The sequence below is a fragment of the Aulonocara stuartgranti genome, assembly GCF_965226115.1.
Source record: "Aulonocara stuartgranti genome assembly, chromosome: 23".
Lineage (NCBI taxonomy): Eukaryota > Metazoa > Chordata > Actinopteri > Cichliformes > Cichlidae > Aulonocara > Aulonocara stuartgranti.
In genome coordinates this window covers 5,090,402-5,113,482 of record NC_138958.1, presented here as the reverse complement: position 1 = coordinate 5,113,482, position 23,081 = coordinate 5,090,402, and the positions used below count along the sequence as shown (strand labels likewise).

General features: G+C 40.4%; 1 protein-coding gene across 1 annotated transcript in view; it reads left to right on the top strand.

Annotated features, from left to right (window-relative positions):
• Nucleotides 1–1,541: 1,541 nt before the first annotated feature.
• faf1 (Fas (TNFRSF6) associated factor 1) overlaps nucleotides 1,542–23,081 on the top strand; it is a 60,409-nt gene continuing 38,869 nt past the window's right edge. Inside the window, exons 1-8 of the mRNA XM_082523064.1 lie at nucleotides 1,542–1,869; nucleotides 4,186–4,254; nucleotides 5,959–6,005; nucleotides 8,696–8,961; nucleotides 9,072–9,163; nucleotides 9,441–9,532; nucleotides 16,480–16,585; nucleotides 22,192–22,278. Coding sequence (XP_082379190.1) covers nucleotides 1,810–1,869; nucleotides 4,186–4,254; nucleotides 5,959–6,005; nucleotides 8,696–8,961; nucleotides 9,072–9,163; nucleotides 9,441–9,532; nucleotides 16,480–16,585; nucleotides 22,192–22,278 — 819 coding nt within the window. The 5' untranslated portion in view covers nucleotides 1,542–1,809. The remainder of the gene's footprint in view (nucleotides 1,870–4,185; nucleotides 4,255–5,958; nucleotides 6,006–8,695; nucleotides 8,962–9,071; nucleotides 9,164–9,440; nucleotides 9,533–16,479; nucleotides 16,586–22,191; nucleotides 22,279–23,081) is intronic.

Genomic DNA, 23,081 nt, shown 5'->3' with positions numbered 1-23,081 from the left:
AACACACCAATACCATTGATGTAAAAATACTGAAATTGTTACTTTACAGAATTGCTAGATGACCAGATGCTGGGGGCAGAGGAAGCATGTTCACTGCAGACCAAGTAACCCATATAGTCATTATGGCGATTGCAAATAATCCTATACTTGGAAATAAACACTTGTGTTTGTTTTGATGTGTTTGAATAAACACCAGTACTTGAAGTTTGGAAACCTCTATGCTTATGGATCTATGACAGAAGTATGAGCTCAAACTGACATAGCCTACCTTGTGCACAGAGAAAGCAAAAGCCAGATGTGTTTTGTATTCATACCATCAGTGTGCAGTTGGCGCATTGTGTGCTTAGTAGATGATGGCTTGTGTGTACTGTTTGATACGGAAACACCACTTTTACGAAGGTGTGAAGAGTTAGTCTAGCTGTGTTCGCTTTTGCAAGAGAACTACAATGTTTTGATGATTGGGTGACAGGTTTTCTTATTTGTGTGAAGAGTTTTGCAAAATTAGCCAATAGTTACAAAAAATGTGCTTAAGCAATCAGAAAAAACTGTAAGCAATCAGAAAAAACTGTAACAAGGACTGAGGACTGTGTTATTGGCCATATTATTTCAGTAGGATAAATGATGTATGGGTCCCCTCTAGTGTCCAAGAAACATATTACTCGTATAGATGACCAAAATTTTCTTTGAAACTGTGCATGCGGAAAGAGGAAAAATAATAACAATACCACTGATGTGAAAATATATTTAAAATATTTATTTGAATAAAAGTTAAGATCTCTACTTGTTTGTGAAACCACCCAACGCACCGGACAGTGCACTAAAGATGTGAAGAAGAGCGTGCAGATAGGGTGGAGTGGGTTTAGACGAGGATAGCAGCAAGAGAGAAAAAGTCTCACAAGTGAGACCTGCGATGATGTTTGGTTTGGAGACTGTGGCACTAACAGAAAGACTGGAGGCGGAGCTGGAGGTGACAGTATGAAGGTACCAGGCAGGCGCTAAAGAGGGAAACCTGGGATTGCAGTAGGAGATTCATGGATGCAGTGAAGGAGGATTGCTGTGACAGAGGATGCTAGGGATAGGGTGAGATAATCCGCTGTGGCGAAACCCTAAAGGGAGAAGGTTTGCTCATGAAAGAGCCTCACATCGGTGGCTTGGTTTAATCTGTTTCAAAAAGCATATCATGAACCAGACAGCAGGCGGAGTTGCTGACCTGGAGGAGGAGCCTGTTACTGCATGGGCTGGCTGTGTGAACTCTTCACCTATGTCACATTTACAAGACTGGTCTATAAAATCTAAATGACCTTACAACTCTGTAATAACACTTGGACAAAGTCATATAATTTCTGATGTCGTGTTACTCCTAAAGCTTAGGCATGTGGAAGCCCTGGCTAATAGAATATTAAATATGTATGACTTCAGTCTGTAGATATGTGCATAGTAAACATATTTATAGTGGTACAGTTATTAAGGAGAGAAGTGCTGATTTCATGCAGCTACATGAAAGTTAACCTCCCTTTATCGCGTTTGGGTTTTTTTTACGACAATCTGCGACAAAATCTCCGGTTTACGTCAGCCGTAAAGCTGACAATAGTGATATGAGATAACTGAACACTGTAACGTTACTTTACAGCATTTTGTCTATTTGAAGCAGTTAAAAATCAAAGAAAGTTCAGCATTTCCCAATTTGACAGCTCGTTCACTCGCCGCCACGCCTAAGCAAACAGTTTTACCAGCACTCAGCGTCCCTGTGTGAGTACAGAAAGCAGCGAGAGCCAGTGGAACAAGAACTGCTTTTAGCCAGTCATTGCCATGGCCTCCGAAAGCGGCGATAGCAACATGGATAGAGAAATGATTCTGGCCGATTTTCAGGTGAGTGTCATTTTTTCTTAGCCCCTCATATTGTACGAGGTGGGCATTAATGTGCCCGTTGTTGTTGAAACGCCTCGGACTGGCGTGGTAAACAGCAGACCTGAGCTGGTGTTTCTGTGGTTAGCACGCTGTGCTAACACACTGACAACTTGCTACCTGATTATGAAGAAGCCTGTTATCTGTGTGACCAATAACTACATAACAGAAAAGATGACCCAGACAGATGACAACAGTCATCTAATCTTTTGAATCGTTTACATATAACGATCCAACTACTACTGAGAGGGAATTTTCGGGGCTAGCCGCTGCTGTCAGCTTGTTTACACATTGTTTTGCCAGCGTTTCAAATCCTTATCAGAAACTGTGTCATCCATAAAGACTCTAAATGTTAAGCCCAGTTTGCCGTGAACATTGCGATAATGGCGATAAACCTTTGCAAACTGGCAGTAATTTATGATTCTGTTTATCTGACGGTCTTTACTAGAACAGCATATAATCGTCATCTTCTGTTTGTGTTTAGCTAACTGTACGCAAGCTCCCCGGTGAAGAGCTTGTTACTGTAGTTTTGTTTGCAAGTTTACTTTAGTATACTGTTAGGGAAGTAAGTGATTTTTATTTTTATAGCTCTTTTCGAGACAAAGGACCGTCAAAAAGTGCTTTAAAAAGGTGAATGGGTAAAAACTAGCCCGCACTATTCGCAAAGTTGACACACATTAACCAAGCAAAACAACCCAAAATCACAACCACTACTTAAATACTTATCTAAACAATTTAGTTGTTTTTTCTAAACAGTGGTAACCTCTTCCATATTTTGGAGCTAAGGTTTGGAGGCAGAATTCCCTTTTGTTTTCAAATGGGTATGCAGAATCAAAAGAAGGCCCCAATCTGAGGACCTGAGGGATGCAGTGGGCCATAAAAGTCAGAACCAAGATTTGAAACCGAAATCTAAACCTGGTAGGAAGGCAATGCAAAACCCTTAAAAGTGGGGTGAAATGTAAGAACTTAAAAGAATGAGAATAAAAGCAATCCAAGCAAGAGGAGGCAAAGTCTTAAACAAGCATCACCAATTGACTTTTAGAGTTTAGTAATATTTCTCAAATGGAAAACAAAACAAAACAAAACACCAGCATATCAGAGACTTAATGTGAGCATTAAATGTCAAAGACTGAAAAGCAGACAAAATATCCCATGATTTAGCATGTCAGGTTTTAGATTGGATAAAGGGACCCCAGTTCCTGTCTGATTTGGCAGTAATGCTCTGAGGAGCAATAATTAGATGTGCTGTCTTTGTCTGCATTTAACTGTAAAAAATTATTCAACCAGATCTAGTTCACAAGGTTTAAAAGAGAGGGAGACTATACAATGAAAGCACCAGAGGACTTAAACCAGATCGTTGTACGAAGCTGGATGATGAGAGCAGATCTGAGCAAACATCTTGCCCACTGAAACCAAAAGCATTCTATCAGCAACATATGAAGTAAACTAATCCAAGACAGGGCTTTGACTTGTGAATCAAGATCAGTGGTATCAAAGGCTGGGCTAAAGTCCAGGTTATGTCTAGCCAGCATGATAATATACTTTATATACACACACAACTAGTTTGCTTTGGATTTTATTCTTGATATGTAGTACTGGGCTGTTGGTTTCAACACCGCATCGCACTTTGTTCTGAATTAATTTCTTGCTGTTAACACCAAATTTTCCTGGTATCAGCAGACAGCAGGGACATGCCAGTGTTACTTTGCTTTTTTGTAGATACTTGAAGAGCGCTTCATCATCAAGTAAAAACTTTATGAATTCTATAGAGGGTCATTTTAAATAGGCATAAAATGTTCCTTAATGTTGGCATAAATATTGTTTTAAGTATTAACTGCTCCTATTATAAAGAAAATAGACATTTCTTACACATGTCTAATAGGTTGAAATGTCATGCTGGTTTAAAGACCAAAAGACCAAAATGCTCAGTACATGTTTTACTGTTTTACTATCTGAGTCTGTTTCTATTTATTTATTAAGGTTTTACATTTAAACTAGACCTACTAATTTATTTCAATGGTACTGACATTAAAGCCCATGTTTGTTGTCATGCTGAATATGTATTACTGAGATTCTGAGAAACTGGCAACCTTGTTTTGATCAAGACATCACTGAATGTTCATAATCGTTCTTAAGACTGTTACCATTTCACGTTGCTTTTATGGGTAATAGAGTAGTAGTTAAACTGTAACTGTTATTGTTCTTTTCACAATTAGAATTTGATCTTATACGATGCATTAGTCTGCTGAATTCATTTTTTGTTTTGCTTTCCCCTCACAGGCTTGCACTGGAATTGACAACATTGCAGAGGCAATCACTCTGTTAGAGCTTAATAACTGGGATTTAGTGGTAAGTTCATTATCTGCAGGCTCTATTGGGCTTTACTCTTGGACACACGGACTTAGTCTGTCTACAGGGCAGGTTCAAGAGGGCAGTTAACATCCAGTAGCGCACACTGTGTAACGGGCAAATGATTTCCTCATGTAATCCCGTCAGGTTTGTATTAATTCATGATGCACCTCTCAGCATGAAGTGCATATTGGAAGAGGTCAGTCTATATTTAGATAGATGCTGGCAGGAGCTCAAAGCAGGCAGCGAGATAGACAGTGGGGGCTGGACTCACTGCGGCTGTAAATCTGATGGCTCGCAGTTCTTCTGCAGTAGGTGTTAGTTTTTGTAAAAACAAATGTGTTTGCTAAGTGTGAGTGTGGAGTTTCACCCCAATACCTTAGTACTGCATCTGCCAGCAAGTTGGAGTTTGTGGTGTGAAATATTGCCATTGCTCTTATGTGCTTACTGTCCATTTTATTTTATTTTTAAATTTACAGTAATAAAAGCAGACGTGATTTTTTATTTTTTAGGAAGGGTGACCCATTTGCAGCTGTTTTTAGTGTTAGGAAAGATAAAATAAATGGATCATTACAATGCTGCTAAACTTTTTATAGCCTGAGCATGTTTGTATTGAGTAAGAATGCACTGTTGCTTTTAAAAGTCTTCTTTTTTTTTTTTTTTTTTACTTATCAACGCACCTAAAGCTACCTGCAATGCCAGGATCTGACACTTAACTATCAGTGATTCATTTTATTATTTCTTCGAGCTTCTTCCCACTGTGACATTTTAAAATGTGACAGAAACTGTTTAAACACAAATTAATAGCTCAGAAAAGAGAAACAAAGTTGTGACTTTAAGTTGAAACCGAAGCCGGTGGAAGCTTCAGTCAAGAGACAAAGAGTCGTGTTCATAAGTGCTGAGGTTATGTTTGTTCGTGATAACTGCCCACCGAGTTTCTGGCAGTTCACCAGCCAGTAATGTGTGGCATTTGATAAACGGCAAAGACAGTTATAAGACCTAAAGATAATGACTGTATACTCCAATGAAGGCCAACTATAGCATGTTTGATGATGGGGCTGGGTGTTTTTTTGCCATTATTTCACAGTTCCTTATACCTTTTCTTTGCAAGAAAATTCTAGTATTGCTTTTCATACAAACAATGAATAGTGGATATGATTATAATAGCGCTTACCAGCTTTACTTTGCCTGTTTGGCAGTGTAGAATAGTGAGTGTTCGAGAGGAATCCAAACAATTGTCGATTCAAACAAAAGCAAACTGCAAAGCAGACAGTGGCTATATTTGGCCTTTCATTTCCCTTTGTTCTGATCTTTCACTCTCCTTCAGTGTTTTTTCTTCTTTTAAGTAACAGAATTTGTAAACTTTCAGAACGCACAGGTCGGACTCTACCTGTCAGCCTGACAGAGTTTGCAAGTCAGTCAGTATAAAATGTGTAAATTTTATTGAAAGATATTTAATTTTTCATATATATACATATATATGAAAATAGACCTAAGACCATAGAGGCCTAAATGAAGTTTGTTTGCCAAAAGTAGTTTATTACAGTAATTACAGTTAAAACCTGTTTGGTGATCCATGCTGCATCTGCCAGCCTCTTTGAAATTAGTTCAGTTTACGTTGGTTGCATATTTTGTCATGGTGTTATTTGGTGTTTGAAGGCAAAAGGACAACAACTGAAATTTTGACTTCTGCATTTATTACAGGCAGCCATCAATGGGGTCATACCACAGGAAAACGGGATCTTACAAAGGTAATAACCACATTCTCAAAAATCTGCTCTAAATAAGAGAAAACGTACCAGCTCACCTTTTAATTCCAAGGGAATGCTACATAAGTTCAGAACACTTTTGTATTTTTGTCAAACCGTAATGACCAAGTTAAAGGTTAGACGTAATCACAGGCAGATGTGCAAACACATAAATGAGTTTGGGGATTCCCAAAAAACTCTCAGTGAAATATGTGCCTCTGATGTACATCACCTGCATACGAGAGTCAGAAAATAAATAAGGAAATCTTAACCAAAATCTGACTGTGTTTGCAGGAACATGAAGTCCTCATCTCAGTATTGACAAGGCATTGTGAACTTTATCACGGTTATAGTGGATACAGAAGTGTAGCTCAATAAAAACAGTCACACGCAGCAACATCCAGGAAATAATAACCTAGAGTCTACTGAGCTGCAGGGTATTGCTTCTGCTATGATTTTTCTATTCTGCTTTTTAATGGAGGATTGATATTAAAAAAACTTCCTGCAAGGAAGCTTTCTGCTAAGAATCAAGTTGAACACAGTTTCTGATTAGAACGGGTTTCTTTTAAGAGGGTTTGTGCCATTCACTTTCCTTCAACAGTTAGTTGTTACTCATGAGCTGATGCATACACATGCACACAATGCATGTGTGTATGCGAACATGCACACATGCATGCATGTGCACGAGTGACCTATTGTCAGCTCTTGGGCCATGAATGCAATTAGTTAATCTAGACCCTCCCACTGGAGGCATCCCCTTAACCGTTTTATTTTGCAAGTCACTTGTGCGCACGTGTGCACATGCATGTGCTGTAGTTTGTTTTCAGCTCTTGCGCCATGTGGATATTGCCAGTCTTTCTTGAAGGCACACACTGTCACGAACACATTCACTCAGTGGCTGGCATTGGTATGAGTAGGCCAGAGTTGTCCTGTAAACAGACTCTGATGACGTGACCTGATCTGGGGCCAGTTGGAGGGTACTCCAGCACTGCTGTCTAAACAGTGTTTCTGTCTTTAATCGTGTCTTTATAACTAAGCAATTTAAGAATCATAAGCAGCTTGTTAAGAGCGTTAAATATGATTTTCTCATGAGACTCCGCTCCGTCATCTGTTGAAATCATGAGTCCTGTTATAGGTGAAGGCCTCAGTAGTTTGGTTTAGATGGAGAAGAATGCCATCTACTTGTAGTAAAGGATAAAAGTACGCCCAGAACACTATAAGAGATATTTTAAATGCCTTTTCAATAGGGATCTTTTTTTCTATTCATTTTGACAGCTCTTGAAATCAGCCTTATTTCCCCTCGACACTTTCAGCATTAAAAAAAAGATGATCTTGGCAGGATCTCTCATATTTGTTATTTAATATTTGTTGCAAAATCTCTTTTTTTTTTTGCATCATCTGTCTCAAATGTAAACCATCTCTGATTTTAGAGCAAATGTACAGTTAGCACCTTCAATTATTAACATGATATGCTTTTTATTGTAGTTTTCACACATGCATTGCAGCCCTAAACTTTTCTAGTCACTGCCTTATGAATGTGCCTGTCACAGTTGGATTGGCAATTATGTGATATTTAATCTGCCAACATTTCAGTACAAAGTCTAGGTGTGATATCTGATCTTTGACAGTCGCACAGTTAATGAGTTCAGTAAATTCAAAGCTAACGAGTGGTTGTCCTGTGTCCTTGCTGCGTGCTCTACTCAGGTATTGCCTAAGTCAAACCGAGTATTTGCAGTATTGGAAATGGTGAGAAAGGAGAACTTCCAACTATGTCCTGACTTGGATTTCCCACCACTTTTCTGCAGTTCATGGCACATGTGTTATCTCTGTTCCTTTGTTGGTATATTTCACAACAGCCTGATGTTGATTGCATATACACTATAAAACATCAAGAGCCATTATGTGAACCCGTTGTTTTAGTTGATTTCCTGCATCGATTACACGTAAAATGTTATCTTATTTTCATCTAAGTTACAAGTTTATATCTATAAAATACAATTTCATTAATAACACAAACAATGAAAGTCATTAATTTATCAGCGCACGTGTGAGGAGCTGTCTTTGAGTGTGCAGTATTTGTAACTCAGTACATGACATTCTGATTTTAGGAAAAAAAATGCTAATTTTTAATTTATTGGTGGATTAATTTTATTTCTCACTGAGTTGATGAGCAGGGGTGCAGTTAGATTATTCTAACATGGTTGGATCTAGTCCTTTTCCTGTTGCTCAGGTTTGTTGTGGAGGTTTTTATGGCGGACAACATACGGCTCAGGCCAGTGACTTCTCCACTGTTGTTAAACTGATAAAATGTTTAAGCATGGCTTTTGCGCTTGCGCAAGCCTGTTATGCCTGAAAGTTTCACACAAATTTCTGATGGGATAAACTGATGACATTAGGTATCCAAACAGTCAAAGGTCAGCTTTATTGCAGCATCATAATTTTTGCCAAAAGCAGTTTTTCAGTCATTATTCAGCACCATAACTGAGGGGCACGAGGGGAGATTGTGACCATATATGTCTTTTATTGAATTGGTTATACCTGCTTTTGCTGCCTAACATTTAAAGTAAATATTCTGTATGAGTTTACACAGACATGGAGCTGCACTATAACTTGAATAATTTGAAGCAGCATACAACCACAAGGAAGTCATTTTAGTTCTATTTTGAATTTCTTTTCTGACCGTCTTCCTGTAGTAACTTTTCCAGTGAGGCGAGTCAGGCCACAGTGTACGGACCTCCTAGCCTCTCAGAAGCAGCTGACGCAGCAGCAGGAAGCGCAGTTCCTCCCCCCTCTTCTTCATCTTCGTCTTCTTCACCTCCATCGTCCTCAGCTTCAGCTTTTTGCCCAATCAACCCTTCTTCCCGACACATCGTAGAGCGTCAGTCCCGGATGCTCAACTTCAGGGTCGAGTACCGGCAACGCTCTGTAGAGCTGGTGGTTGAGGAGGGCAGCACAGTTGGTGAGCACCGCAAACTCGCACAGATGTACCGTGTCCATATTTAACGCTTTCACACTGACTTTTGCAAACAAAAGGTCAATTTTCCTTTCTTTGTCTAATCCAATCCATAGGAGAAATCAAACAGATCCTTGAAACAGAGCTTGGTGTTCCGGTGTCCAAAATGCAGTTGAAAGGGTGGAAGAGCGGAGATGTGTCTGATAGTGTGAGTTTAAAGCTTTAATTTTTATAAAGCACCTTGAGGTGACTACTGTTGTGAATTGGTGCTGTATAAATAAAGCTGAATTGTATTGAATTGAATTAACACATTAAGACACTAAGAAAAATGGCGATATAACACAAGTCTGCTCCTTCTGTTAATTGTTTTACATTACCAGACAGGTGTTGCATTTAGGAGCCGATCTAATTTATATTGTCTCTACAGCTATAACTCATTCACAGGACCTTTTTACAGTTGTGTATGTTTATGTGTGTGTACTCAGATGGTGTTGAGAAGTTTACACCTGCCCAAGAACAACAGCCTGTATGTCCTGACCCCTGACATTGCCCCTACTGCCAGCACCAGCAAAAACAGGTACTCTCTAACTCCCATCCTTATTATGGGGATAAATCCTTTCTTGTCATTCTGCTGCGTATACACTATAAATCATTATAGGTAGTGGCATGAGTGCAGTTCAAACACCAGGTGGTGCTATATCTCCACTTATAAAGAGGAGAGGGAGCCAACGCTGCTTTCATAGCTTTATTAGGAGTCATTTGACCTGGCAGTGCACATTCGCTTTTCACATCCTTTGTGACATTTTGAGAAGATGAGAGGAACGTCTGGTGCCACACTCTTTGTGTGTTATGCAAATAATAATTTTGTCGTCCGTCTTTGTCATCTTCGCTATGATATTGTTGCTTGCCAAAGGTTTTCCTTTGCATCTTTCTCTTCAGAAGTTGTGTATGTGACAGCCACACTTCATATCTATTATTTATACCTTGCTTGAAAGATCACACATTAACACACAGTAACAATAGAGATTTTCTGGGAAAGCCTGTGAAGTCGGTGTTCTTCATCCAGAGGTTTCTCGGGTTGTCTTAGTGAATGCGTGACAGCATTAGCAACCTTTTTCTCTGAAATGTCAGGCAGCTCAGGATAAAGTCGTAGCCGTAATACAATCATAGTTGGCAGCTGAGCATGTGATTGGTCTTTCATCAGTATCAGGTAAACGTCATCCAAAGAAATAATATATCTGCTTTATTCTACTTGGTTATCACAGGATGACAAAGATCATTTTTATTTTTTATTTTGAGGGGATTGGACGGATAATGATAGATATGAAGGGTACACATTTTTTTGTTTGTGGGAATATGTCTTTAAAATATTACCTTGCACTATTTGTATGGTTGCAGTATTTGAGTTCTTTGTTTGTATGAGTGTTTGCTGTCTGTCATTGTCCCCGCCGTTTAATTTTGTGTGCGCTGTAATTTGAAGACACATCCAGGCAGAATGATTGAGGATGTACAGTGCCACTTCTGTGATTAATAACGGAATTGGTTTTCTTTTTTGAAGCTAATGTCCCCGAGGACATGGTCTGTGAGCTAAAAACAAAACGGGAAAGAAATGATTTAATGGAAATTTACCAGAAGTGGTTAGTGTTTTATGTGTTCTTCAGAATATTTTTAAAATTAATGGTTGAGCAGTGTAGTTTCAGATCCAGTACCGTTATCAGCATTTATCAATTTAACATTGCATTAAAAAAGCAGCTGTAAGGTCTTCTTGAGTGCATAATTATGTAATTGTGGAACCTAATAAGTTGTGACGTAGTCTGGGACATTTTGAAGTATAACATTTTGTGAGCAGAGTTTCCCGTGTCTCTATGAATCATCTTCAAATCATCATCAAAAGCTCTGTGGCTAGTACGGGGCATGTATCTGCAATGAGCATTAGTTCGTTTGTTAGAAGATCAAGAGGGTTTTTGTTTAGGTTTTTTTTTTTTTTTTTTATTGGCGTGTCATACATTGACCTCCAATTCTTTTTAATCTTTTCTTTTTTCAGCTGTGAATTAAAAAAAACAAAAATTGTACTGTAGCTCTCCCCTGAGAAAGCATCCACATGTCAGCAGAATACGTGTGGAGGAAGTAATTTGGCAGTTTGCTGCTTTCCGTGCTAGTTAGGCTAAGTGGTAGTTATACGGTGTTGTCAGTTAATGACCCTCCATTGCTCTCTCTCTTCCCTGCCTCTCCTCATCTTCTCACTCGTACACCGACTGCTGTGTCTTTTTAGCAGCACCGTTGCCTTTCCTCCAAGTGTTATCGATATCATTTTGGGTGTCAGGAGCTCATTATTCTGTGTCAGCTATTTTAGCGGCGGACAGTTGGGGCTGAAAGGAGTGGGTGGGCTCTTGTGTATATGCACATGCAATTGTCTATTAACGTGTGCCTGCGTGCGTATGGTGACCATGTTGGCATACTGGGAGCGGATAGGTGACAAATCACAGAATGTGAAGGGAGCAGTCCCCTGTAGCGAGACCAAACAGGCTGATGGCTTGTAGTAAAAATAAACTGTGGTCACACCATATACACACAGTTCATGTGAAGTGTCTGCAGATTTATTGTAGCAGAGAGATCTCAGTGCAAGAATTAGTGTCATACCATCTCAAAGTATTCATGTCTTATGAATGAACTGATTTGGTATCAAATGACCATAAATGACCAGTTCTTGTGTTATTTGTGTTTTAAATATCTTATAATATTTGATTTACTGATGAAAGTGGCAGTCTTCTCATTTTACTCATGCAACATAATTAGAGGAATTAAGGATGAATCAAATGAGTATTACAATGTATGAGGGAAAATGAGAAAGAGCTTGATTTTCATGAGAAAATCATGAAAAACGACGTGTGTGTCTTTATAAAATCTGAAACTTCACTATGGAAGGAAATCTGTAATTCTTATAGTGTGTATATATCTTAATGATTATTTTTTACTGTTGATTATATTGTATCCCTGCCTTTGAGAAGCTTTAACCACGGCCCTGATTTCAGTTTCACTTCTAATAAGCAAAACTGAGTGCAGCACTTTACGGGTTAACATTAAGACAAAGGTCTACTTTTATTTGTTTTTGACCTACTGTCCCACAAGTTTCTAATAAAATGTAGCCTCCCAGCATGTAATTATTATCTAATTAACCATAATTAATCCAAATATAGCAGAATATCTAATTAGTAACATTAAAAAAAACTATGTATCTCATTTCCCTCTAAGTAATCTATTTGTTTGTCTCAACTTGGATGGATGTTGCACACACTAAAGCCATTTTCAAACAGGCATCCGGCAACAGTGTTTGCTTCAAAAATCCACACACGGAGTTGCCTCTTTATTAGTTGCACTTGTAGTCTGCCACAATTCGGTACAAGAGCTCTGCTATAAAACCTATTTTTATTGTGTTTAACCTTTTGTGGAGTGTATAATGTTGTTGTGTATGTATATTTAGAGTGAAAGTGGTGTTGTGCTCTAATAATGCACTGACAAGTGGTTCTTGTCATTTATGAGAATATTTGAAAAGCCTTTGAATATAATACAAGCCAGAAGATAACTGCAGCTAAACCTCAGTGCTAAAACATCTTATTTAAAACCATCGCAGTGGTGTCAACAGAAACATTTTAGGTATCCCAAAGTCAGCTTTATGGCAGAGCAGTTTTATGGGATTTCTTTAGGTTACATGGTGCATGTAATAGGATGACCACAAAGTGTAAAAATGGGTGGTTCGTGGCACTCGGGCAATATCTTTTTGACATCTAGGAAGAAAATAGCGGTCATACAGACTGTGTTATCGAAGTTTGAGCTTCTTTTAATTTGGCTGGTAGCTATGTTCCATATTACAGACTGCAATATGGCGTGCACTGAAAATGTTTATATATTAAACATTATGATTTTGCATGATTGATATTCAGTATCAAAGCCAAAAAGGGGGGAAAAAACAGTGTAAGTACATTTTTCAGACACATTTTCTACCAGGATTGTTTTGCTTGTTGAGACATATTCATTTTTAGCTTTTGTTGGTTTCAGAGAAGCAGTATAACACACAGCAGGTATGACAGGAGTATAACGTGCAGAGACGTAAAGTTGCTTGATAATATTTTAAAACTGGTATATATGAATAACCTTAACTTAACTTAATAGTATAGTTATGAAAGCAGGAAAAAACATCTCTTAGTGAAAGTTTTCTTCTAGCTGCTAATGATTTTTTCCAAACAAAAAGCAAAAAGGAACCACTACCATCTAAATAAAATGGCTTGTAACACACATTTTGAATGAGAGTAATGAACCTCTCACTGTCTCCCGAACTATATTTGCTAGTTTGTATTTTTTTTTTTAATCTGAAAAGACAGTTATCCACCCAAATGTAATTTCTCAGTGCTCATAGTAAAAATTCAAATCTCCCGTAAATGGTAATATCCAAAGCAATTACTTTGTCGAGCTTGGCTCATGCTGTACACAGACCTCCACCAAAACCGACTGATTAAATAGTGCTGCACTGTCATTATGATCCCGCTGAGCAAACTCCTTTTGGTTGTCTTGTTTGATTAGAAATAAATCTCGAGGCTTCGGGAGGTATTCCTTTGAGCACCGATTCATTTAGATAGTTATTTAGTTAGTGAAGTGATGTGCAGTTAGTAATGGTCTGAAGTTTTTCTGTGGCCATGTTGATGACCGCATGTGAATACAAGATGGTGTTAAGGAGGAGCTAATCTCGTGCATAAATGATGAAGGGCTGATGAATATTTCAATGGAGCCTGTTTCCTTTATTGTTTATTCTCTGCTCCAGCTCTGAGCAGGCACGTGTTTGCCGAGGAAAGGTTATTTTAATTTGAACTCTGGAAAGGAATTTGAAATTAAAAAAGCGATTCATGAGGTTTTTTTTATGTATTCTTGCCTGTCGGCTTACGCTTCACCTCCGCGTGTCAGCTGTCCAGTCTCAGATACACAGATACTTCAGGGAGATAGCTAACTGGTCAGCTAAAGCAGTGATGCGAAGGATTGTGCGAGTAGCACAATAATAACCTTTTGGAAACAATGGCAGATCAAAATAGAGCAGAACCTGAATGGTTTCACATTTTTCTGCTTTGTTGTGGATGCAAAATATGGAGGAGGTAAGCAGACTCTCGTGTGCGCCTCAGAACCTCCTTTGTACCTGTTAGGGGCATAAGATGAGCTGGCGTGTATTCTGCTGGTTGATGTGTTTTTTCAAGCATTTAAAGCAGCAGCTGAAACACGCGTTATGGTAGTTCGTAAATACCAGTGAGCAGTTTTGGTGAATGTTTATGGGACAGCGTATGCGTGTATGGGTATTGGTGTTTTGTAGGCACATGTCACATTGTGTGCATGTGTGCGTGCGTGTGCGTCTCTGTGTCTGGCAGTGCTAGTTTAATAAGGTCTAGAGTCTGCTCTGTGCCGCGGGGACTCACAGCTTAGGCGACAGGCTTACCTCAGAATGAAACCAATCTGTTTAGCCTGCTCTTCTCCCCCTGCAGAACGCTCCATTTTTGCTGTCCATAAAGTTAAATGACATTTTCCTCACGGCACCCTTATGCCATGTCAAGTGCCTCCGGAGATGTTCCGGGCCGACCTAGATGTCAACGAGTGTGTGTGTGTGTTGAGTGAGAAAGGGACCTCTGAAGGCAGAAGCAAACACTGCGACATCCACATTTCAACCCTGCACTGCTTGAAGGGCCTGCTTCCCCGAGAAGACAGCCGCTTTGAAAACACAGGTGGTGAAAGCGGTCCAGACAAAGGGATGTTAGATTTGAAACATGGTTGTTCTGTTTATATGTGAACCAGCAGGCCTTCCTTAGACAGATGGGAAATGACAAGGAGATGACTCATCATGAGTGGCAGTTTGTTTCCGGTCTGAATGCATTTGATATTTTAAGTAGCTATATTTGTACTATAGAGCATGATGAGTGATATATTTTTCAAAGTAAATCTCAAACAGAACCTCCACCCACACACACACCAAATGGCTCATCGGCCTGCCATAAATGACTGATAAGATGTTCCTTCTTTGCTTGGAAGGACAGAGTAACACTTCCACTCAGTTTACCCTCTATCTCTGCCTATTTAGGAGTCTAGCCGCTTGCCAGCAGCAGCTCGGGACTGTGTCCAAACATAATCGTGATATTAGCTAGATCCTTATTTATATGTCCCTACCCCTTCCATCTCTCCTCTCTCTCACACACACGCACACACATCGCTCTCATCCGTCTGCTCGGGCCTATTACATATGCATCCATCCTTCCCACTTCACACATTTCCAATCTTCTCCAGTTAGCTACAACAAACATTACATTTACATATTGATTTCGTAGTTTTAGTCAATGTAAATATGCTGTCATTACAGTAAATTTGAGCTTCTGTTAACATAAGCTCGTCCAGATCTGCGCAGATTAAGGGTGTGATTGCATAATTAATGTGTGCGCTACATATTAATTCCCCCATCCCTCTCTTTCTCTCAACTCTTCCTCCTCTTCTTGGGTTCTGAGCCCTGATTAAGTGCCTGTTTCGGCCTTTAAGCCTCCCATTGCTATTCAGCCTCACAGACCCAGCGTTTGCTCAAAACGCTACTTAACCTCACAGCTTATTGTAAATTAAGCTTCCAAAAGTTGATTCCCCCACCTCTTCTTCTCTAACACTGCTGTAAGTTAGTAAGTGAGCTACGGGTGTCGGTCCAGAGGCAACATCTTAGAGCAGCGGTTGTCTGTAAATACCGCTTTCACAGATTAATATGAAAGTTTCTTAGTAAATGTCTGCTGGACTTATTTGCAGAATTACTCTGAAACTTTTTCACATTCAGTTTTAGTTTTGTATTATTGTTATTTTTCACTTTTAAGTTGGTGAAAAGAATTTCACGCTGAAGGGAATGCAAATGGAGATAACTATAGCATAGTCAGTCAATACATACTTTATGACCTGCCTACAACAACATTAACAGCTTTCTAGATACATCTATTGTAACTGTAACTGGACTAGGTTTAGGCTATTTCAGATTTTTGACTGTGTTCAGCTAGTTCAGGATATGCCACAGCAAAATGTTGCTTTTTATTTATATTTATTTTTTAGTTCTGAAAGTACTGTAGGCCTTTTCTCCTGTTTTGTTAGCGTTAAGGCAGATTGATCGACTCCCCGCTGTTAATGTGCAGGTGGTCATAGCTGTTGGAGCCTGCTGTGCTGAACATAGCTCTGGACAGGCTTGTTAAGACATAACCAGAAAAGAGAACGACTTACCCCCTGAGGAAGCACCCACCTCCCCACAGGCCAGCAGGCTACCACTAGTCGACAAGTTTCAGCTTGCCCTTTACTCAACTCGAGTCACTGTTAGCAATTATGTATGTTTGTCTTTGCCCTCTTCTTTCTCTTGTGTCATTGTTCTGTCACCTCATTTAGGTGTTTTCTCTCTGCATCAATCTGTGTTTTCATTTCCTTTATAGCATTTATCCCTATTTCTTACGGTTTCCAATGTTCCCTCTTCTCGTTTAGTGCTCTTCAGGATTCATTAAACCAAAACTTCCTGCTGGTCATTAGCCACCGTGAGGCTCAGAGGGACTACAACCTCAACTTTCCCGGCTCCAGAACCATACAGGAGGTATGGACACACACACCACATTAGATATCACAGTGTCACTTTCTATGCACACATACGCACAAAGTCTCTGTAATGCACCCACATCATGCACTCACATAATATTATTGTGCCTTATTCTGGCTTCTCATAATACAACTTTCATTCCATTTGCCAAACATTGCTAGTCTATCTCAGCCATCGATTCATTATTCATCACAAATGATCACATTTCAGAGCACATAATTACTCTCACAGCTGCGCTCTGGTACAGCCCCCTCGTTTTTTCTGGACTCCCCCAGCTCTGCGTCTTTCTCTCTCTCTCTCGCTGCAGTGTCAGCAGTCTAGAAAGCCATTTAAATGACTAAACATTGTTTGATCTAGGCATGTGGGTGCAGTGGAAAAAGACAGTGCGTTCGCTTACTCCATCTGAAACTAAACAGTAGCCTTTGCAGCCTATGAAATATTTATGGTTACTCAGCTAGGACCCAGTGTGAGTCCAGTGCATGTCTTTATCCGTTGGTTATTGCTATCACAGCTGCAAATTGATTAGATGTTAAGGAACATGGGAAAGTAAGTGTATGCTTGCTTGAATGCGAAGACGGGTGAGTGTGTCTTGCTGTATCGGTTTTTAGGTCCTACTTGTGTTGAAATCTGAACTTGCCTGCATATAGAAACATGTCTTTTAGGCTGCATCCACACCAAGGCCAGATTTAGACACAGGCAATCTTAGAGAGCTTACGACGTAACCTATGAAAGTGGCCGACGGAATTTATGCTTGTGCTGGTGCATTATGTGTTAATTACCGTGTGGTCACATCCCAGTGTTTTCACCACTAAAGCATATATCTGACCACACTACTGTGTCCTTTTAGGTCCCCTGAAGTCAAGTATTTTGAAAACTCTACCAAGCTAAGATTTAGTTTTAGTAAGGACGGGTTGATCATAAATTGATCATGCAGGCACCAACATCCAACTGCTGACTGATTGAATCTCATCAGTCACTATCTGTCCTTCCGTGAGTCATCACACCCCATCACATGACCCTTTTGTGGGAGAAAACAAAAGCATTGGTCTTGGCAACCAGTGGTTAATTCAACGAGGAAAACAAATTACAGGTGTTGCTGAGCCTGGTGTTTATGCTCTTAGCTGTTCTACAGCTAAACTGTGCATTTTATTAAGCTACAACTTCCTACCACAGACTGTCCAGGTGTACATCAGTGGACATGTAAAATACATTTTTAGGTGAATGGACAGATATTGCTTCAGTTTGTTTATTAATGGTGCAGAAACTCTGTTTAATATGAAAACATATTAGAGTGGACATAGCCATACACAGCTGCCCTGTGCTGTCCTGCTCTGCTCTGGCAGGGAGAGACCTGAGCAGGAAACATTTATTAGTCAGTGTTTGCTAGCCAGCTGCTAGAAGTAAGAACTTTAACTCTGTCTTACAGTACCTCCTTGAAAGTTTAGGTAATTTAAACTCAATTTAAATGATTTGATCTCAGTGTATCAGGATGTTTAATGTCTGTGGATTCTTTACATGCCTATGACTAGTTGTTTGTCAGTTTAGATGTGCTGAATGCTTCTGTGTTTTACATCCAGACCAACTGTTTTCTCAAAAGCAAAAGTGAAAGGTGTTTATTCTTCCTTGTTCTCTACAACCACTGCTGTTCTGGCCTAGGTCCTCGTTGCAGTTCAAGATTACACTAATAATAATCAGGCTGCACGCAGGGCCTGTAATGGTGCTAATTGAACAGATTAGTATAACCAGCATCTGAACTGGAGGCAGCTCGCCTCCCTGGACTTCTCTCTCTTCTCCATTTGCGCTCTCATTTTTTTCTCCTCCTTCATCATCTCCCCTTTTTTTTTTCCTCACTCTCTTCTCAGGCAGATGGTTTTGATGAGCACCCACTGTGAACCTTAAGTGTTTCTGCTGGGATTACAAACACTGGGGAGGGGTCCCTGTGGTGTGGGAGGGGGGAACTGTGGACACAGAAAGGAGGCAAAGGACTGTTGGCTTGGTGGGGGGTGCTGTAAGAGGCCACGGGGGATAGAGAAGGGACCATGTGGGCTTAAACAGGCCTCCACGTTGCGGTCCTTTCCTTACAAATGCTTGTCTTTAGGCATCTCAAGGCCCCCTGCGGGGAAAATGAGACCCAGAACTTTAACCTGAATATATCATGTGTATACATCATGTAAGGGCTGGCTCAGAAACGTTTTCGGAGTCAGAGTGAATGTGAAAGAGTAGTTGTGGAGTGGAGTTGCTTTAGTATGGCTTGCCTGTGGGAGAGATGAGGAAATAGACTGAAAAAAATATACAATAAGAAGAATAATTAAAGACACCAGCTAGAAGGGAAATGCTGTTCTGTCAACAGAAATATCTTGGGACGCAACAAAGTGGTAACAACACATATTCAGCCTGACTGACACTCTTTTCTGGTATACTGTGTCCAATCTCACATATGGACACCACTACAGAGCACCTTTCTTTCCCCATTCTCCCTTTTGTCTTTACTGAAGACTAACCGATGGTCCCTGCTTGTGCATATCAATAAGGATGGAGTCTTGTCTTCTTGTTTGTCTTTGCCAAAGACTGTGGCTTTGCCTTGTGGCTCTCAGGGAACTGCCCTTACCCCTCCCTTTCTATTCCTTCATTCTCCATCTCTCTCCCAGTGTCCCCTTTCCACTTTCTTTCTTCTCCATCTCTAGAGCTCAAGGCGGTGTAGACTCTGATTGGCATTACCAGACTATACTGTGGGGGTAAGTTGCTGGCTAGCTTCTGAGCTAAGCTGGAGAGCAAATGTTTGCCAGGGAAGTAGAGGGTAGAATAGGCATGGCTGCCGGGTCCTGAGTTGTCCGTGACCAGACCAGTTGTCCTGGGGATTTCCCTTGTCTGCTGCCCCCCCACGCCCCCACCCCGCCCACCCCAGGGCTTGTGGATGGGCCCCATCCTTGCTCCGCAGCTGGGCGACATATAGGAACCGAATGCAGACAGGGGCTAGAGAGCTGAGAAAAGGAGGGTTGGATCGAAAAGGAATGAAAGAAAGGCATCTGGTGCTTAGGGGAGATGAAGAAAGAGAGAGGGAGCTTGTGACTGTTTAACGGAAACCTTTCCTTTTCTTTGATTTGCTTCCAGGCAAGGATTACAGGCAATTGGCATTTACAATGATTGGATCATTAATTTTGCCGTGAGGCATATTGCCCAGCAGCTCAGCACCACTGCCAGTTTAGCTAATGTTGTGTATAACTGGCTCATACACCCTTGCCTCATCTCAACATGAACAGCCGCACACAATTTGCAGCACTGTGTTAGACTTTGATATAAATCCCTTTATGCTCCCTTAAAGGCATTTTCTTTACATTTTATCTTCTCTGTGTAGAAGTCAGGTTGATCAATACCTTTCACAAGCCGCCGAATCGTTCGACCACCAATGCCATGTTTTGCTTAATACCCCATGCAATGACGTTCCAAATGTAGGCCCCTTGTTTAGAGACAAACAAGTCTGAATTATTTGTAAGTAGGAATTTGCTATGGAAGTGTTACTGAGAGGCAACTATTAAACGTAATTGTTTTAGTTTGTTTCAGTCTCACTTATCAGTCAGATGGCTGTTGCGGTAGACAGGGGGCAGCATTAGACAGTATTGCTCCATGTGTGGTTGGATTGCAGCCCTCAGTAACAATGCTCTGTAACCGAGGGCTGCAACAAGAAATTCAGCTAGCTGGGTTAAGGCCAGGCATTCTGTCAAGCTAGTCTTGGGTTCTTATCTGTCCTTAATTTTATTAATAATTAGTTTTCTTTCAGTCGTTTTTCACAATATTTCATATGTCAGGAAAAGATTGAGTGACTCCCTTCAGATTTTGACAGTGTAGTTTCAGGTGGACACGCTTGCTGTATAGATGTGGGTGGGGGTTTTTTTTGTGGTGAGATCAGATTGTCCTTTGCCAGGTGTCTTTCACTCTCTGTCTCCACTCTCCTCCTCCACCTCTCACCTTCACTCTCTCTGTGGTGGGCGTAAGTTTGTTGTTTCTCTGATGCTGCTTTAACCTCTGACTGCAGTCTCTTCATTACTAGTGTTTATGCCTCTCCTTTCCTCCCTTTTCCCCTCTATTCATCGGCCGGCCAGCCGGTCAGTCAAATCCCTGTAGTCTGGCTGGTCAAACATAGATATTACACTCTGTAATAACACTGGCCACCCGCTTTGACCCCAGCCTGCTGTCCTGATCATAGCCTCTTCATAAGGATAGGCACCGAGCCGTGTGGTGTGGGATTTACGACGGAAAGGCAAAGGATGGACTGTGCCACTCATTTATTATTGTTCTTTTATACTTCTCCCTCCATGTTTGTACTCTGAATTGCTTTGCCGTGCTTTGCCCATCCACAGTGAAATAAAATTATGTTTGTGACTGATAATGTGTAGGAAAAAAATATTCTGCTCAAAAACTATTTTAGCTTTGATTTTTGCTTTTGTTTTAAGAGGGTTGATGATTTGTGTTTCCACAGGGTTTTTTTTGTTTGTTGTCGTTTTGTTTTTGTTTTGTTTTTTACCTCATTTATGCCAGTAAAGATTTTCAACTTTAATATTTGGGACAAAAGTGTTCCTTACTTTGTTTTATTTAATTTTTTTTGAGCATTTCTTTTATAAAAGATAACAAGAGTCATTCTGATTGTGCTCCCAGACAGTTTTTAAACTACATATAAATGCAAAGTGCGGTAATAAGTAGTATTATGGGACAAGCAGCCGAGCATTGTCTATCTTCATAATCTTTACAGTTCAGTGTGCTGCACAGGCTTTCCTGCTTTCCCCGAGATTGGCTTTGACTTTGTGTTTGTAGCGTTCTTTAAGTTTCCACCTCCATGACCAGCAGCCCTGAATATGCTCAAGGATCCATCTCTTCTCAGTGCTTGTTACATAGACAGGATTTGCCCTGTGTGTGTGGAGGGATCTTAGCTCCACAATAGATAGTTTTCTCAGCATCAGTGTTCAGCCCTGCGGGCCTGAACGGCAGAATCCTGCAGAACAAACGCACTAGAATCCACGGCCGCCAGCGTTCAGACACCGACAGGGCTTTGATCAGGGTTGACTGGCGCACATCAGGCTGGCGTTAGGGCTTTAAACCAACAACCCAGCAGCCGGTGTAACGCAACGCTTGACGGGACAGGCGCTTGCTGGCTGCTAACTGTTTAAAAGCAAGGAGTGTTATTAAGTGATGCAGATACAGCGTCCGCACATGAATGGGAGAAGAGAAATACTGTTCATTTCAGAGCGTGGGGCTGTTGTCGCTGGGAATTAGCAGTGGCATCTGAAGAATGCTGATAACACTGGCTGTCTCTTTTCTGTCCTTCTCTCTCCTTTGACTTCTGAAGCCCTTTATTCTCTGCCTCTTCTGTTCTTCCGAGCGGAGGATGCCTCCTAAAATTTACAGCGTTGTATGCAACGTAATGAGGCAATCATGTTGACGCTAAAACTGACCCACCCGCTGGCTAGAATATAGAGAAATATCAAAGCTCTTTGTGTAGAGTCAGAGAGGCAGGGCATGCTGTTGTCATTACGGATGTTACATGAGTTTTGTGTATTGCAAGTATACAGTAATATTCAATAAAATACAATCATTTCCTCTGTTTGCAGGTGAAGAGAAACATTTCAGACTTGACCAACATCCCAGTCCGGCATCAGCAGTGGGAGGGATGGCCTGCATCAGCGTCTGATGATTCTGTAAGACACACACACACGCACACACACGCACACACACATACACAAATGCAAAAAGTCAGTCAAACTATTCATCGGGGAACATTTTCTGTGGGTGTTTGAATCAGTAAAGGTATGCAATGACGATACGAGCATCTAAGCAGTGATAGTGAAAAATAGATTTTTGCTTATTGCAGTGCTCCCCAGGGACGGTTTTTTTCCCTGTTTATTTGTTTTGTTTTGTTTTGTTTTTTAGTTAAATAATCCAGAGTGTTCTCATTTTTGACTGACTGGAACCTAAGTTGGATTTCTGCAGATGAGTCTATTACTTGAAACATGGTCTCACAAATTGGTCTTAAAACATATTTTAAATCTTGGGAGGAAGTCCTAAAATTGTCTGTGGTTTCTCAAAATGGTGTCATTGCTCCATGAAATAAGTTTGATTTTGATACAGCAAGACATTGCTTAGATGTGATTCATGATTTAGCGCCGTTTCTGTTGATTCCAGCTGGATGAGATGGTCAAATAAACAAAATTCCTTAGGATTTTTCTGAGGATTGGTCTAAGGTCAATCTAGGCAAGCAAAAAAATGTTAAAAATTTATTTTTTTTCCCCCAAGAAATCCACTCGTACTGTGCTTTTACAAATCTGTCACATGGTTCAAAATCTGTGTGCCTTTGAGAAAAAAAAGAATAAACACCCTTCCGGTTTCTGTCCATTGGTTTTGCTAGAGTACCCGAGGCACAGAAAATTGTTCCAATCTCGAAACTGCGCCAAAACAGCTGTCAGAAGTATGAGAGTAAGATGTTAAAGGTAATTAAGACGTC